Source organism: Xiphophorus hellerii, chromosome 21 (assembly GCF_003331165.1).
Source record: "Xiphophorus hellerii strain 12219 chromosome 21, Xiphophorus_hellerii-4.1, whole genome shotgun sequence".
Lineage (NCBI taxonomy): Eukaryota > Metazoa > Chordata > Actinopteri > Cyprinodontiformes > Poeciliidae > Xiphophorus > Xiphophorus hellerii.
The window spans coordinates 14,358,758-14,374,097 of NC_045692.1; the positions used below are offsets into that span (position 1 = coordinate 14,358,758).

At 38.3% G+C, this 15,340-nt stretch overlaps 2 protein-coding genes across 3 annotated transcripts; both read right to left on the reverse strand.

Annotated features, from left to right (window-relative positions):
- Positions 1-268: 268 nt before the first annotated feature.
- Positions 269-8,575, reverse strand: ppp1r42 (protein phosphatase 1, regulatory subunit 42). Of its 2 annotated transcripts, none has more exons than XM_032551791.1 (8): positions 7,539-8,575; positions 4,587-4,782; positions 4,337-4,503; positions 4,098-4,236; positions 3,528-3,644; positions 1,249-1,366; positions 976-1,110; positions 269-663 (listed from the first exon to the last, which is right to left on the reverse strand). In XM_032551791.1, the coding sequence occupies exons 2-8, from the start codon at positions 4,716-4,718 to the stop codon at positions 494-496; spliced, it is 978 nt and encodes a 325-aa protein (XP_032407682.1). In that variant the 5' UTR covers positions 4,719-4,782; positions 7,539-8,575; the 3' UTR covers positions 269-493. The 2 variants fall into 2 exon arrangements, with proteins under 2 accessions (XP_032407682.1, XP_032407683.1); XM_032551792.1 differs by lacking the exon at positions 7,539-8,575 and adding an exon at positions 5,957-6,970.
- Positions 8,576-8,717: 142 nt separating this feature from the next.
- cops5 (COP9 signalosome subunit 5) lies at positions 8,718-14,052 on the reverse strand. Its single transcript, XM_032551790.1, has 8 exons — positions 13,756-14,052; positions 13,037-13,271; positions 11,876-12,004; positions 10,977-11,042; positions 10,764-10,849; positions 10,565-10,676; positions 9,715-9,863; positions 8,718-8,945 (listed from the first exon to the last, which is right to left on the reverse strand). Exons 1-8 carry the CDS (start codon positions 13,890-13,892, stop codon positions 8,855-8,857), a joined length of 1,005 nt encoding a protein of 334 aa, XP_032407681.1. The 5' UTR covers positions 13,893-14,052; the 3' UTR covers positions 8,718-8,854.
- Between the last annotated feature and the right edge of the window lie 1,288 nt (positions 14,053-15,340).

Genomic DNA, 15,340 nt, shown 5'->3' on the forward strand with positions numbered 1-15,340 from the left:
GTTCCCCTAATTACCCCGCATCTTACAGGGGTTACCCGGCCACGTGGCTCCTAAAACGCCGTTCAGATGACAATAAATACATCCTCATTGTTTCAGATCATTCATCAGACTTGTTTGAATAGAAGCATGTGTTGTTAGCTTAGGACTTGTAATAATAGGGCAGGCGAATCATTTAGATTGTGCCACATTTCATCCAATGGTTCACTCATTTAACCAAAAAGCATTTTGAAGAGAAAGGAAAAAATATATATACAAGCAACACAAGGAACAGCATGAGCTGCAAATGATTTATTTGTACAGAAACTAAAAATCTAGAAGAAGAAGAAGGGCTGCTGTTTTACTCATTACTCTTTCCCAGGTGGTTAATTCAGTCAGCTGGTGAAATCAAATGGATATGCCATGAATTTCATCCACTGCAGCTACAGAATATCTGGCTTAAAGATGAAAGGTGTTTAGACAAAACAGGGTTGGAATGTGAAGATAGTAGGGATACTCAGGACTTCAGACTGATGACCTCAGAAATTGGACTTATAGGCTGACTTTGAACCGGCATAAATGACTGAAGAGGCTCCTGTGGCTCCCTGCTACGCATGTCGTTGGGCCGGTAGATCCGAAAAGGAAGTGAACTCTGACTTGGCTCTGACTCTGCGAACCCAAAGTCATCTGCAACACAAACAAACTCACATACATTGGAGAAATTCTGGCGTGTCCGAACACATGCAGGATTAAGAAAGTAATGATGACTCAGAGGGTCTGACATGCAGCTTTCATTTGGGTTTCTCTGTTTTCTGAATTGTGAAGAACGTGAACAGTGTGGATTAGGGAGATTGTTTTGGATTGTAGCCACAAAAGAAAAAAAATTACATCAAAAACTGACAAAAAAAAAGTCAGACTGATTAAACCCTTACTCCCCCCTGGAAATCCAATGATAAGTAAACAATAGTTACTGATTCAATAGGATAAGGAGGGACTCACTTGTGGGAGGACGAGCAACCACGGGCCAAGTCAACATTGTATTCTTGTTTTTTCTCTTTTTGCTTTCTTTTGCCGCTTTCCAGTTAACAAGGAATTGCCTGGTTATCTCGTTAATGTCTCTACCATCAAGAGTGCCTGTGTAAACAAATGTATAATTGAAAAAGAAAGCATTTACTGTTTATTGGATGTATGATTTTTTAAAATATATTAGAACAGCTAGGGCAAAAGAATTTAAGTGTATTTCTGTTGCTCAAGACAAATAATAACATTTACCAAGTTTTTGGCACGCAACTATAAGGCGATCTCTGTACTTTCGTTGTTTACACACAGGATTTCCACTCAAATCCAATATGAGCAGCTTAGACCAGAGCTCGAACACGTCCTCCAGCTCCTTCAAAACAGAAAAATATCAAATGAAGGTGCTGTGTTTTAATCACTCCTGATTCAAATGGGAGTATCGGTGTCTTTACTGTGATGCCTGGAAACTAAAGAGGAAATCATTTCAACTTTACTTTGAACAAATGAATGCTTGTCTGCAATAGGATGGCAAATCAGAGACAAACACATGATTAAGCGCCAAAGAAGTGGTAAAAGTGAAGGTTAGTGTGAGGTACAAGGGCCAATAGAAAAAGGCATAAACAATACATCAGTCTGTTTTAATAAACAGTGTCGCCGGTGTCATGTAACTCCTAGTTTTCTCCTGGGGGCGATGCAAGGCTGGCTCCTCCAGCGACTTGCCTGCAGTTGTATGTTTATCTAAAGGCACATTAATCCAAGCCTGGAAATATGAATACTCTCTGGACACGCTCTGATTGTTCATTGCCTTCCTGTCTTGGCCAAAGCGCTTCCACTTTTCCAGCCTGAGCTGCAATCAGTTCAGAGGGGACCCCTTGAGCACCGTGTGCTCCCAGGTTTTGATAAATGATCGTGTCAGGGCCGTCACTCAGAAGGTCCTCACTGAAGAGGAGCCCAGCGCCAAATTGCCCCCCAGCGCGGGGGCGTGGGGAGCAACTCAGGCTGGAGACTCGCTAAGCTTGATGGGCCAGTTATGAACCTGCGTTTGACTAGCGCTTCGATTCCTCTGTCCTCTCTGCCCTGCGCGCGGCTAACAGCCTCCGAAGAGGCTCCCCATTTGTCACCCCGGCTGACTGGCTGTCATAATCTATTTTAAAAATCCATAATGCTTCCTCAGGATTTTTCACCAAATGTTGCAGAAAAAGAAATTGATCCTTTAGAGGGCTGTCTTTGCAGGATCAATAGAGGGAGACGGGTTGCATAAATTATAGGAAATATTTGCTGGGAGTGACGTGTACACTAGAATTACCTACGTCAATGGTCAAAAACAGAAACTTATTTGCATTAAAGAAGAATAAGTCAGTTATAAAATGCTTGCAAAGTGCTGTCAGAATTATGGAGTTTTTAATCAACCTCTTTGGTTTGCAAATTAATTCTGGGTTTCACCGTATTAGACAAATCTTCATTAAGTGATATTTTCTGAGTTCAGGATATCAAACACTGGATCCTGGGGTTGGGAAGAAAAACAAAATCCAGCCTTTCAAGGAAAGAGAGAAACTTGTGCTTGTTAAAAGCTGTCAGTGAGAAAAGTCTCTTGGGAGCAGCTTGCTGATTTGCTGCATAATTTTGATCCTTTGCGCGTTGAGCAGACTGGGAACCTCTGGTCGGGTTTTTTGCAGGATTTGGTTCCCTACATCCCTGCTCTCCATATCATTTCACACACCGCTGCAGAAAGCTGCCGAGCAACAAGAGAGTCAACTTCATCAGCTAATGAATGTGATTTTAATATACATTGTCTGCATACTTTCCTATCATGTCATGCAAAAGATTTACACCCCAACGTCCTATGGAGATTTTATGTGACAGGCGGTGACAGTTTGCATGAAGGTGGCCCCCTTCCCTCTGATTCCCCTATATAAAATTCAGAGCAAGCACTTGCATTCAAAAGAAAACAGAATCTCCTTGTAGTTAAGATAGTATGAATCCAGCTGCTTTGTGAATACTTGAAGGTTTGAAGCCATTTTTGCAAGAAAGTCATAAGTAGTTGTGTTGAAAGTTTGCCAAATGCTATGTAGAGGATAGAATCTTAAACACACAATTCCCAGAGTGAAACATGGTGTGGGCAGCATCATGCTATGGGAATGTTTTTCTCTAGAAGGAGCAAGGAATCTGGTCAGAGGTTATCTGAAGATGCAAGGAAAAATGAACTGAGGAGGTAACTTGGCCATTTGAATCAGCTGTGTTGGCAGAGACATTAAAATTAGGATTAGTTTGGGACATTTCCATGGTATGAGTGGATACAGGATATTTGCTTGTTGGAATGACCTAATCAAATCCAATTTATAATCTTTGAGTCTGTGTTCTCCATTCAATTTGGTTTACCTAGAGGTATATTGTTAAAGAAAATTGAGCAAAAATGTCTACAAAGATGTAAAAAGAATAAAAAAATAAATCATGAATTTTTCTTACACTTCCCATTCACGCCTCTCTCAGTTTTGGCCTATCAGATAATCTTCCCAATAGTCAAGGTGACTTACATCAATATGAAGCAATTTGTTCTTAGCAGCAGAAAAATGTTCGAGTTCCTTCAGCACCGACAGGTCTTTGATGTCCTCAATGTTATTGTTATTAATATTCAGCACACAAAGAGATTCCTGTGCAAAGAATTCATGTCAGTGGAGAGAAAGGAGTTAAAATTACTGATACATTAAAATATGTTTGAAGTCAAATCATCCTACAGTTATATATAAGACAGACAGAATGAAACAGCAAATTGAAACTGACATGCAATTAAAGCTTTTCTTAAAAGAAACACATTGGAGGGTTATTGCATGTGTTGGAAAATCACATAGATCCATGACAATATGTTTTCTGAAGCATCTAGATTTGTTGCCATTTATATATCGGAACTACTGCCGGTGCTAAATATGCATTTCTGTATTAGCTTCTAGAGTTTGCAGAGACTCACAGTTATTTATTTAAGTTATCTCAACAACCAGGAGTAACAGAAGCCTCTTTGGTATCAATGTTAAAACAAGACGCTCATTAAAAAAGGAGCAGACTTTGTGGCTATTTCTGCACCGCGCGATGTGAAATGCAGGTCATACAGCAAGAGCGAGGACACTCGTGGGGTCAAAGAGCAACTGGTCCCCTGGCTCCAGCTGTTGATTCTCCAAATGAAGCTCTTTGAGTCCGCGGAGCTCCTCCAAACCCTCCACCACTGAAATTCTGTTCCTACTCAGATACCTGGAAAAATAATACGAGCAGGAAAATCACCCATATGCCTTCAAGCTCAAACGGAGGACACGACACAGAATATAAATCCACTAAAAGCATCTGTGCTCACAGTTTGGAGAGTTTCCTCAGGTTGGAGAGATTATCCATATGAGTGATGTTGTTGTTCTGCAGATACAGATGGGTGAGGTTGGAGGCAAAGTCCAGGCTGCAAATCTTTGTTAAGCGATTCTCAAACAGGTAAAGCACAGTGAGGTTCCCGCACATGGACAGATCTCCCTAAAGATTTCAAATGTGACTTGAAACGAATAGTTGGGGAAACAAACAGAAGCGAAGGATAAGTGATGATGTCGGCTACTCACAATCTCCTCAATGTTCCTGTTGGAAAAGTGGAGATGGGTGAGGGTCTTCAGGTAATGCAGAAGAGAGATGCCCCTTCTCTTTTTGAAGTGTTTTCCAGATTTAGCTATGAGATCTATGGTCAGACAGGCCATGTTGTCTTGGCTTCACAAAGGGTGTTTCTTCAGCCAATCGCAGAGGCCACAGCACTGACCTGGACTGTTTATAAGAAAACCACATAAATTAGCTGAAATAACAAACAAATTCCTCATAAAAAAACTGTCTATTAGTTATAAATAGCTTCTATTTACATAAAAAAAAAATCAGATATCTAAATCTCTATTTTTGATGCAAATTTATAATTAAAAGTAACTTGTGAAAGAAAAAAAAAGACTTCACCATACTCAAAGAGGTGAACGTTTTCTAAGAGGGCAAATGCTTTGGTGACCCCTCAGTTTGTGTTGTAACCATAGTGACCCCCCTCTATGTGCAGTCTGAGCTGCTTCCTCTGCTTCCTTGTGTTCAGATCCCAAGGGACTTTTTATGAGCTTGACCTTACACCGAGGTATTAAATTTTGCACTTTGATTTTACATTGCTTGTAGAATAGGTTTTACTATATATCACCTCTCCACCTGCTAAATAAACAGCTGTCAGCATGTGTGGCTACTGACAGATTACTACACTGGCCTTTAGGCACACGCCGGAGGGCCCAAAAAGTGCAGGGAGGTCCTGGTGATATGATAGAGACATATGATATACTCTAGAATTGGACCAAAAATCAAATAATTGTAAACAAATATAATTTGATTTAAAAAGGGATGTGAAATAGTTTAAATAAATAAAAAAAATTCTTACGATATAAGGAGAAGTTGCACATAACCCACTATTAGATAACATACAAACTAACAAATGAAAACATAATTGACAATATTAAGAACATTAACACGACACAAAATGCATACTACGGTAATAAATAAGGGACAAAATGAAACCAAATAACATTAAATTCTTGAAAATATATGCAAACATATTTCATCTCAAAAGTCCATGGAATAAGTTTTGGAAATATAAACATTTTTCTGTATACTTTCTATTTCCATTCTTATCCAGTCCTGGACAAATTCTTAAATCAATAATATATAGCAGCCAGCTAACCAAGTCCCCGAATCGAAAAAATGCAGCGAGAGCCTTTATTTCTCTCTTTTCTCATAAATGACGTGCAAACATCAAAGCTGCGCCTTTAAATACGTTTTGTGAAGTGAAAATTTAATTTAAAGCTGCATTAAAAGCGCACCACGACACGTCTGTATGAATTGAATAACATAACCATTTAACTCACAAAAAGGAGGAAAAACGAACAAATTTCTCCTTCCGGTCGAGGTCAGCAAATACCTTAAAATTTATGTAAAGGAAGCCGCTTCGGAGAAGTTAGAAAGCCCGTCGCAAACAAAGTTTGTTTGATACTAGCACGTGGTTGTTATGGAAACAACGCAACAGCAGCAACCAGAATTTACAGAATACGCCGGAAATAGTTGTCTTTGCTTTTTTTTTGTTTTGCATTTTAAGTCGGTGTAACTTGAAACAAGCCATTAAACTATTAAATACAGAGCCATATCTCTTTAAACATTTTACATTTTGTTACGTTAACTTATATTATTAAGATCAAAAGACATTGTAGATGAAAAGCTGAAAAAGTGGCGTGCTTTTGTAATTCACCTCCCTGTACTTTGTAAAACGACTTGGCTTCACACAAATAAACACTTGTTTTTACTCATTCTTCTCTGCAAAAAAGCTTAGGCAGATTGATTGGGGTGTCTGTGAATAGCAACTTCTAAGTTATTGATTGCCAATTGGATTCAGGTTTGGACTTTACCTGAGCTATTGATTTCAAATTCTATCTGATCTGTATATTTGGGGTCCTACTGGAAACTCCACTCCAGTCTGAAGTGATCTTTGCATCCTCTTACAGGTATTCTTCCAATGAGCCGTTAATACTTAGTCAATACTCAATCTATCAAATCTGACCAGCTTCCCTGTCCCTGCTGTGGAAAGCCCTCCCACAGCATGATAGCCACAAGATGTGGCACATATAATATAGACTTGGTTCACTATCATAGATTTAGATTTTTGCATTGCATTTTGGCTTTATCTAGCAGTTGTCCTATCAGTAGATTCTTCTACCTGAACTGTAAATCTCCAGAGTTACTAAGGGCCTCTCAGATGCCTCACTCCTATTAATGCTCTTCAAGCTTTGCATATTGTTTTATGACCTAAAACTGCTTTAATATTTCTATATCATTCTCTTTGACCTGGTCTGTTCACCAAGAAACCTTTGAGGCCTTTTCCAGAGCAGCTAGTTTAAAATAGATTAATTTACACACAGAAAGACTCCCTCCAAAAACCAATGAACTGATTTCCAAAGGCATGTTTTTATTTTTAAAGTTTTATTATTTAGGGGTGTTAAGGTAAATAAAGGTTTCACTAAAACAATTACACAACACTTTTTAGATTTTATTTAAAAGGAATAGTTTAAAAAACAAATTTTCTTTTATACTGAATTGTGTGAGGAAAAGCTAAAGTAGAATGGACCAAAGTGGGATTATTGATTTTAAATGTGAGTTTAACAACCAATACTTATCTTTTTATAATCTACTAACATTATACATAGGAGGAGCTACTTAAAAACGTTTTTTTTTAAGTATCTCTTTTGCAGTTTACAATTCCCTGTTATTGCTACATTACAGAGATAATATTTCAGTAAAACACACCAAGTCAGGAACCCACCACATGCAGTGACCCCTGCATTGTTAATCTACATCATGCCATGACCTGAGCTTCCTGAGGGACCGCCCTCTACTTGCGCAGGAGCACATGGTGGAGAGGAAGTGTTGCACCTCCACATTTTTGGGCTGCGTTCTCCATCTTCACACACATCGCTGCTTAATTCGTCACCGGCCCAAGCTAAACATCTTACCTGGGACATTTGAACTACGGGACCTTCTTTCGGTGTCCGTAATCGATGGCTACTAATCTCATTAATCATCTGCACTCATGGCAGTGTCAAACGTTGAATACATTCACCCTTTGAAGGAATAGAGACGTACTGTGGAGTTAAAATACAAAGAAAACAAAAAGAATATATGGTTAATGGACTTTTGGCTTTTCCTAATGCAATTTTAGTCATGCATGCAAATGTCCATCTGGAGATAATCATTATGTTTACACACTGAACAAGTTCAGTATGTTTCGATGAATCTGAAATAATGAGGAATGGGGAATAAGGGAAAACAATATTAGCCGTGCATATTTTAAATACTTCATCAGCACTGTGACAGACATCCATGCAATTCATTTAAATATCTGGCAATAGCATGAGCTAATCAGTGGGTTTTTGCAGAAACCTTATCTAACGAGTTTACATTCATAATTAAATTTAATATAGCAGGGTTCATTTTTCTACCTTGAACCTGAAGACAATTTAGATAATAGTTCAAGAAAATTATTACAAGCAGTTGTGCCACAGCAAATGTGCATGACAAACACCAGGCATCTCCTCCACTGCCCCGCCGGGATTCTCTCCTCTGCAACACATGACGTTACAAATACACATTAAACCATTACAATACCAGAAAAAAAACAAGACACGACACGAACGCAAGTCAAAACAGCTGTCAGTGGAAAAAAGAGGCAGACTAGGTGGAGGTTCGCCTCGATGAAGAGCAGACACGCCGGGGTGAATGGACTCCTGTGTGCGCGGCTCGTGCCTCTGTGCTGCATCACCGCCTCCACCGCAGCCGGCGGCATCGCCGGCGCGTCTGCCGCCGAGGGCCGAGCAGCGCGCAGCGTGAGAGCCCGCAGGGACGTCCCAGGCAGGGCGGGCGATCCCTGGTGAGCCTGTGCAGGAGCTGGAGTTCGTCATTCGGTTATGTAATGCTGCGACGTGGTGGGAGCCAAATATGACCGCAGTGGGTTATTTAAATGTTTTGCTGGAGAGGAGATTTGCCCTAAAACGCGTTTCATTTAGAGGCCTAAATATACACTGTGTATTTAGAATATTTGGGCAGTATTGTTTACCTTAACTACATTATTCAAATGATCCACTTTATCAGATGCAATGTGACAGATCACATAAAAATATGTTCACGCAAGATGGTGCTTTTAATATTTTATTTTTTTTACTGCAGTTTTGCTCAACAAAAACCCTCTCAAACAGAAATGGTGGTAATCTAAGCAGGAGTACAGCCAGTCATGCACAAGAAATAATTTGGAGATAAAACTGTGTTTTCAGTGTTAATTGGCGGATGTGTTGATTTGATTGAAGAGTTTATCTTTAATGACTTGGGACATCAGGCCGTGAATTGCCTCTATGGTCGTCTTGCAGCTGAAACAAAGCAGAGTGAAAAATGAAGATTAGCAGTCGCAGCGGCAAGAAAGAAAGAAAAAAAAAAGGAGGGAGGCAGTACAGAAACGTTACATCTGCATGAGAACCGCTCCATAGACTTCCATAAAAAAATATATTGTTTAGTTTCTTACATACACAGTTGTAGAACAAATGTATAATGCCTATAATCTGTTTAAATATTTTAAAATGTATGGAGTTTAAAATGATTCCATATTATCAAACAACTTGATTTTAAGTTACAGGCCATGTAAAAATATAGTTAGTGTTAGGAAAAGATGCATTGTTTTTGACATTTTACACATAAAAATCTGAAAAATGAAGAATGCATTTTCTTTTTCAATTCACTACACTATGATAAATCTAAATGAACCAGAGTGCACCCAGTTGCCTGCAGAAGTCACCTACTTACTATGACAAATTTTAAACTTTTTGACCTTCAATGGAAAACATAAGACTAACATAATGGTGGTGGCAACATAGTACTGTGGGGTTGCATTTTATAGATTTCCAGTAATCTGAAAATAACATTGCTACAGAAGTATTAATTGAAATACTCCAATAACTTTACTATAACTTACATATTTTTACTTGCAAATAGTTTAGAAACACAGTAGAAACAATCTCCATTACTATATAGCTTATGTTAAGAGTTTGACTACATTTGCAAGGCAATGTAGGTAATCAAGTCAAACATAAATGATTTAAAGCAAAAGTGTGACGGATTTTTTTAAAATGAAAAGATATCCACCTGTCTCGCGTTGCTTTGGCCAGCTTGTCCTCGGATTTCCTGTCATGCGTGTCGAGGCCGAGCATGAAGCTGCCTCTGCCCAGCTGGGCCTCCGACTGCTCCAGCTTCTCCGACAGGTCGAACACCTGGCCCGTGGTGTAGTCCGAGTTCTGAGCGTCCAGCAAACAAACATTCACTTACACACAAAGAAACCAACCCATGCACAATTTGCCAACAAAAAAACCCAGATAACAGATTTTTCCACATAAAGAACAGCAACTAATCTGCCCAACAAGCTGCTGAAAACCCTTTGCGAGCCGTGGTGAATGGCTGAACGTTGGCGAAACGTTTGCCTTAGGTGAGGTCGTGTTTATAGTAGAGAAGGTAATTAAAACACAATGACTCGGGGGGGGCCCCTGGCGAGGGGGACAGTGTAGCAACTGACAAAGCCTGTCACCCGCGGAGCAGCTTGTTCTTGACATCTAGTCAATTCATCTTCCTCCATAACATCAAAAAGGTCCTGGCTTGAATAAGCCTGATGTCTGTTTAAGGTATTTAGAGGAGCGCAGGACAGAGTTACAACAACCAAATGCAAATTGGCATGATGGGTTTTCAATATTCAGACCAAACTGTGGAGGAGGTGAGGGGAGAAGAATCTCATCCAACTTTACTTCTAAACTGTGTTAAAAAGTTCACATACAGCTTATTACTAAAGCCAACAAACACGGGGACTTAGCTAATACGCGGTAATAAATCACAACATCACAAGCTGGCGACCACATGTCCAAATGAGTTATAGTCTAATAATTAACCATAAATCAAAATGCCAAACAATTAGTGCGCATTTTGATTCTTGAAGTTGCTTACATACCGTCAGCAGGCTGGAAGAACTTAAGGTATTGACCCAGTATTTATTCCAGAGGAGTTCCAGGAGCTTTCTATCAAGGGAAGACTTGAAGTAAGTCACCTCCAGGGCGTAATACCTAAATAGGACACGTATGAGGAAAAATATGAGCCGCGAGGGCAGAATCAGAATGCAAGAGCAACATTTTAAATGCAAATGTACTCACTGTTTACAGTGCACACCGAAATCCTCTATCTTATTCAGAGGGATTGTCTGATATTCTGACGGACCCTCATCTGGAGGTTTGTAACCCTGAAAATTCAAGGTTGATTATTTACATTTATAAACAATATAAATAATAATAAAAAAAATAAATTTACTAAAACAAATAAAAATTAAAACATAAAACGAACTGGTTCAGGAAATGTCTTTGCTTTACCTTTGGGTATGTCCTAAAGGCACCGAGGTTGACCTTCCCTGCGGAAATAGTCCGAGTGGGGTCGATCTACAGTAGAAAGGGGGGAAACAAAGTCAGAGGTCGTAAGATCCTCCTGGGACCGCTCAAATCTGGCCCCCAAGAGCCTCCCACTCTGGCTGTCAGTGTGCTGAAAATACACACTTCGTTATACGACGCCGCCAGCATTTAAGTGCTGCTGTACCAAATGAGGTGTACAAAGGATATATATGTGCAACAACAACAAAAAAAATTTACAGAGCAACTTACAAAGCTGCACTGACACATAAATAAATCTTCTCAGTTACACAAGTTGTGTTTTTTTTTATTTTTTATCAGGGATTCTGAAAGTTTCAGGGACTTAAATACAAAGATAATTGGAATTTAAGACCTGCATAAGTGACTTAAAATCTGTAGCTTATTTAGTAACTTTTTAGTTTATAGATGAGCCACTCCATCATTTAAGTAAGAAAAATTCACTTTTCTAAATCAGAAATTTGTGTATTTTGGCAATACCAAACTATTAGAATCAATCTTTTACAGTCAAGTCTTTTTAGATATAAACTTTCTTCTGAAGAAAGAGCTTAAAGTGGAATATATGAAAATGTTGATTTTAATTGCTTAAAATACAATAAAGCAGACTGAGCTGCAGAACGCTTTTGCAGGGAAAGCTGAATGTCTGATGTGAGAGGACTTTTTGCCTTCCTGCATCTTGAGCTGCAAATCATCAAATGTACAAATTTAAGACCGAAGTCAGTATATTTCAAGTCCTCTTAATGAAATATTTAAGACCTAAAGTGTAAAATTAAGACAAATAAATGTACAACTTTTCAATAACTTTATGAAGACCGTATGTAAATAAAAGTTTTTTTTTTATGGCTTACCACAACCGCCACAAAAGGTTCCTGAAACTGCTGGTTGAGCATCTGAGTGCTGACGTCTATGCCTGACAGCCAGCATCCGTAGCCTGGGTGACTGTGGTACCAGCCAATAGCATTTTCCAACCGACCGACCTAACACAACAGATTATATGCGTAATGTTGAAAAGTTCAACTTACAGCAATACTGATGGCAAGAAAATACTAAAACATGGTCTTTGATTAAAAATTACGTCAGACAAAAAAGTCTACCTCGGCATAATCATTGTTAGTTTAAGAGTTTATTTTTGTTTTTCTTATAAAGGTAGAATATAGATATCATTGTTTTTCTAACCTACATTTTTTTTTTTTTGATGTGAAAAGCATGTTCCCATGTCTTTCCCCTTTTATAGAGTTTCAAATAAAAATTCACCAAAGTTTCGCATTAAAATCTATACGACACAGAGAGACAAGTAGTAATTGATTACCATTCAAAGATTTTGTAAAATCTATGAGATACAAATCACTGATTTATTTGGGGGGGAAAAAAAAAAAATTGAAAAATATATTCTTATAATTACCAACATCCTGCCGACTGACTAGAAGTTCAAATTGACATTTGAATTGTTCTTAATGTTTTACTGGGAGAGCTTCTTTTGAAGCTTTTTATACATCCTTAGATGCCAATAACTGTAATGTACAAGAACATTTTAAAAACACAAGCCTTCTGGGACAGATAAAATAGGAATAATTAGCCTGTTAACTAGAAATGTTGCACATGGGAATAGGATAGAGAACTTTAAAATTAAGTTCATGGTATTAAAATATTAACCATTTACAAAGGTTGATAGTGAAAGGGTGTGGTAACCCCATCATGTTAGCTTTTCTAAAACACAAGTATAAACTGCTGTACAAAACGTCTGTAAGCTGAAGGGTTTATTAAATTATTAAGGCAAGTTTTACCTTGAAGTGGCTTATTTTATAGTTTGGTTGCTGTTCCATCTAAGACAAAGCACTCTGATCAAGAAGTTACTCACTAAACTATTCTTGAATCACAATAACAAATCCATTCATTTATAACACAGTATTCAAATGAACAGAAAAATCCACAGAAAGTTTTAGTGCACTACTTTTTTTAAACCTGCATTGTTACGGATTTTTCTAACCACGAGGAAGTCAGTTTCTTACCTGTTTGGCATTTTCAATGTAGGCGGCCATGTATTCATAGGCTGCAGCCTGGGCATTGACTCTGGTTTCTGTCCCTTCCACTGGCAGCGCAAAGCTGTCCATAATGATCATGGTTTCTCCGTCCACCTTCCCCAGCATGAGACCCATCACCTCCAGGTTTCCACCGGAGCGGGCGTGCATCACCATCTTCAGCAAGGCCAGAGCTGAGATCTTGCAGTACTTGAAGTAGTGGTGACTGGAAAGACAAATAAGCAATCACAAATAAGCACTCTATCTATTTAAACTGTTTTTTTTTTGTTGTTTTTTTTTACAGTAAATCTGACTTAATGCATCACTTCTGTAAGTCGTACTCTCATTTTATAACCATAATCAAATACTTCTATATAGAATTACATACACATTTTGAAGATAAACGGCTACAAAAATGCTCGTTCCATGTACAATGTTTTCTGTTCTTTCCAAAAGTGAGATAAATATGATTATGACTCCAGATCTAGGTGACCTCTTGGCTCAGAATATGTTTACTGAAGCCACAACACAAATGTAGACCTTTGTAAACAAACAACGAAGTGCTGCTGCAGTGGACAATTAGCATGCTAGCTTTTAGCTAGCTAGGCTTTAAGCTAACCAGAATTAACAGAATAAACACCACACAAAGTAGCCCAAACATCGATGTACATACATGCTCAGCAAAAAACAGACCACACAAACAAACATACTCCTTCGTCCATGGCTTCGCGGCGAGGATTTCCTGCTGTTGTTTTTTGTCATATTTGTAAATTTCATCGATGCTCTGCACCTCTTGCATTCTGTTGGAGAGCTCCCATGTTTTCTGAGCCGTGCTGCTCCCGGCCATGGTGAAATTTAACGGCCAGTCACGACACCTGATGTGTAAAAAAAAACAACAACACCAAATTCCTCCTCAAATAAGAGACGAAACCTGGTGTTTCTTCAAAGATTGTTGGGGCCTAGCATCCACTCGCTCAGGAAGCCATGACAGTTGGACGAAACCAACATGCCAATACTAGAAAATGTTGAGTGACCTTTGGTCTTAGGGCTTCAGAAATCTACAGTTAATTAATCGATGATATAATTTTTTATTTAAAAACGTAATATTTAAGATATTCATGTGATTCACTACGAGTTATAATAACTAGTTTATGGATTACTCTTCTTAAATTACAATCATCACCAACAGATGGTATAGTCCATAGAAGACTGCAACTGACTGTTAAGGATACACTGCCATCTAGCGGCGGTTTTGCTCATACCTCGAAAAATAAAAGATTCTCCTCAAATTTGTCAACTATTACCCTTTGAATCTGTCAGCATTTGTTTAATAAACAGCTGCGTTTTTATTGTCACTATGTACATGCATTAATTGAGAAAATATGGCAAGGAGTGTTAATATCTATACTATAGGGCCATAAGAGAAAGGTGAAAATGAACAAAACAATTACACACCCACACACACACACATATATATATAAAGATATTAACACAAATATAAGGAGTGTTAATATCTTTACTATAGGGCCATAAGAGAAAGGTGAAAATGAGCAAAACAATTACACACACACACACACCCCCACACACACACACACCCCTACATATATATATATATATATATATATATATATATATATATATATATATATATATATATATATATTTGAACACATTTTCTCAGTTTTTTAAAATAATTTCTAACTGATTAAATAGAGTGTATGCCAGTAAGATTCAGAACTAAATGTAAAGAATAAGGAATGTAAAGATAACAATTAAGAGCATCTGTGGCCAAAAGCCCAGTAAGAACTTTTGAGGTGAAGCTGGAACATGTATTAATGTGTCAGGTAGGAATCCAGTGTAGTAACATTTCAATCCAATGGGCTGATCTACAGGAGAAGGTTCTCCTGCTGTCTGTTCTCCATACAGAGTGTTTGTACACATGCAGAGCAAGTCACCTGGCCCTGAGGATTAGAATGCCAAGCCATTTACATCCTGTCCACAGCTTTCGAAATGATTCAATTTTGCTAACCTTGTTTAGCTTTAGAGTACGTAGCTTTGAGGCAGTATGGCATCCTTTTTCAATTGGGCATCCTTTGACTATTTTTGCATATCTACTTTCTTCCCTTTTTTTCCCAGATAAAACTTATGGTCACAGGCTTCGCATTGCACGCAACAGAAAAAAAACAACTAATTTAGGAGCCATACATGTTTGATAGGTAGACTTTGCCTCCTACTATTTTATCACAGAAACACAGATCCAGGTATTGTATTTAACAGGTCAATTTACTCTTCATT

Coding starts and splice junctions, on each gene's coding strand:
- cops5 (XM_032551790.1), bottom strand. CDS start 13,892: ATGGCCGGGAGCAGCACGGCTCAGAAAACATGGGAGCTCTCCAACAGA. Junction 12,005..13,036: donor ACATTGAAAATGCCAAACAG/GTAAGAAACTGA, acceptor CTGTTGTGTTAG/GTCGGTCGGTTGGAAAATGC. Junction 8,946..9,714: donor GCCAAAGCAACGCGAGACAG/GTGGATATCTTT, acceptor GCTTTGTTTCAG/CTGCAAGACGACCATAGAGG.
- ppp1r42 (XM_032551791.1), bottom strand. CDS start 4,718: ATGGCCTGTCTGACCATAGATCTCATAGCTAAATCTGGAAAACACTTC. Junction 1,367..3,527: donor ACAAATTGCTTCATATTGAT/GTAAGTCACCTT, acceptor TCTGTTTTGAAG/GAGCTGGAGGACGTGTTCGA. Junction 664..975: donor GGTTGCTCGTCCTCCCACAA/GTGAGTCCCTCC, acceptor TTTGTGTTGCAG/ATGACTTTGGGTTCGCAGAG.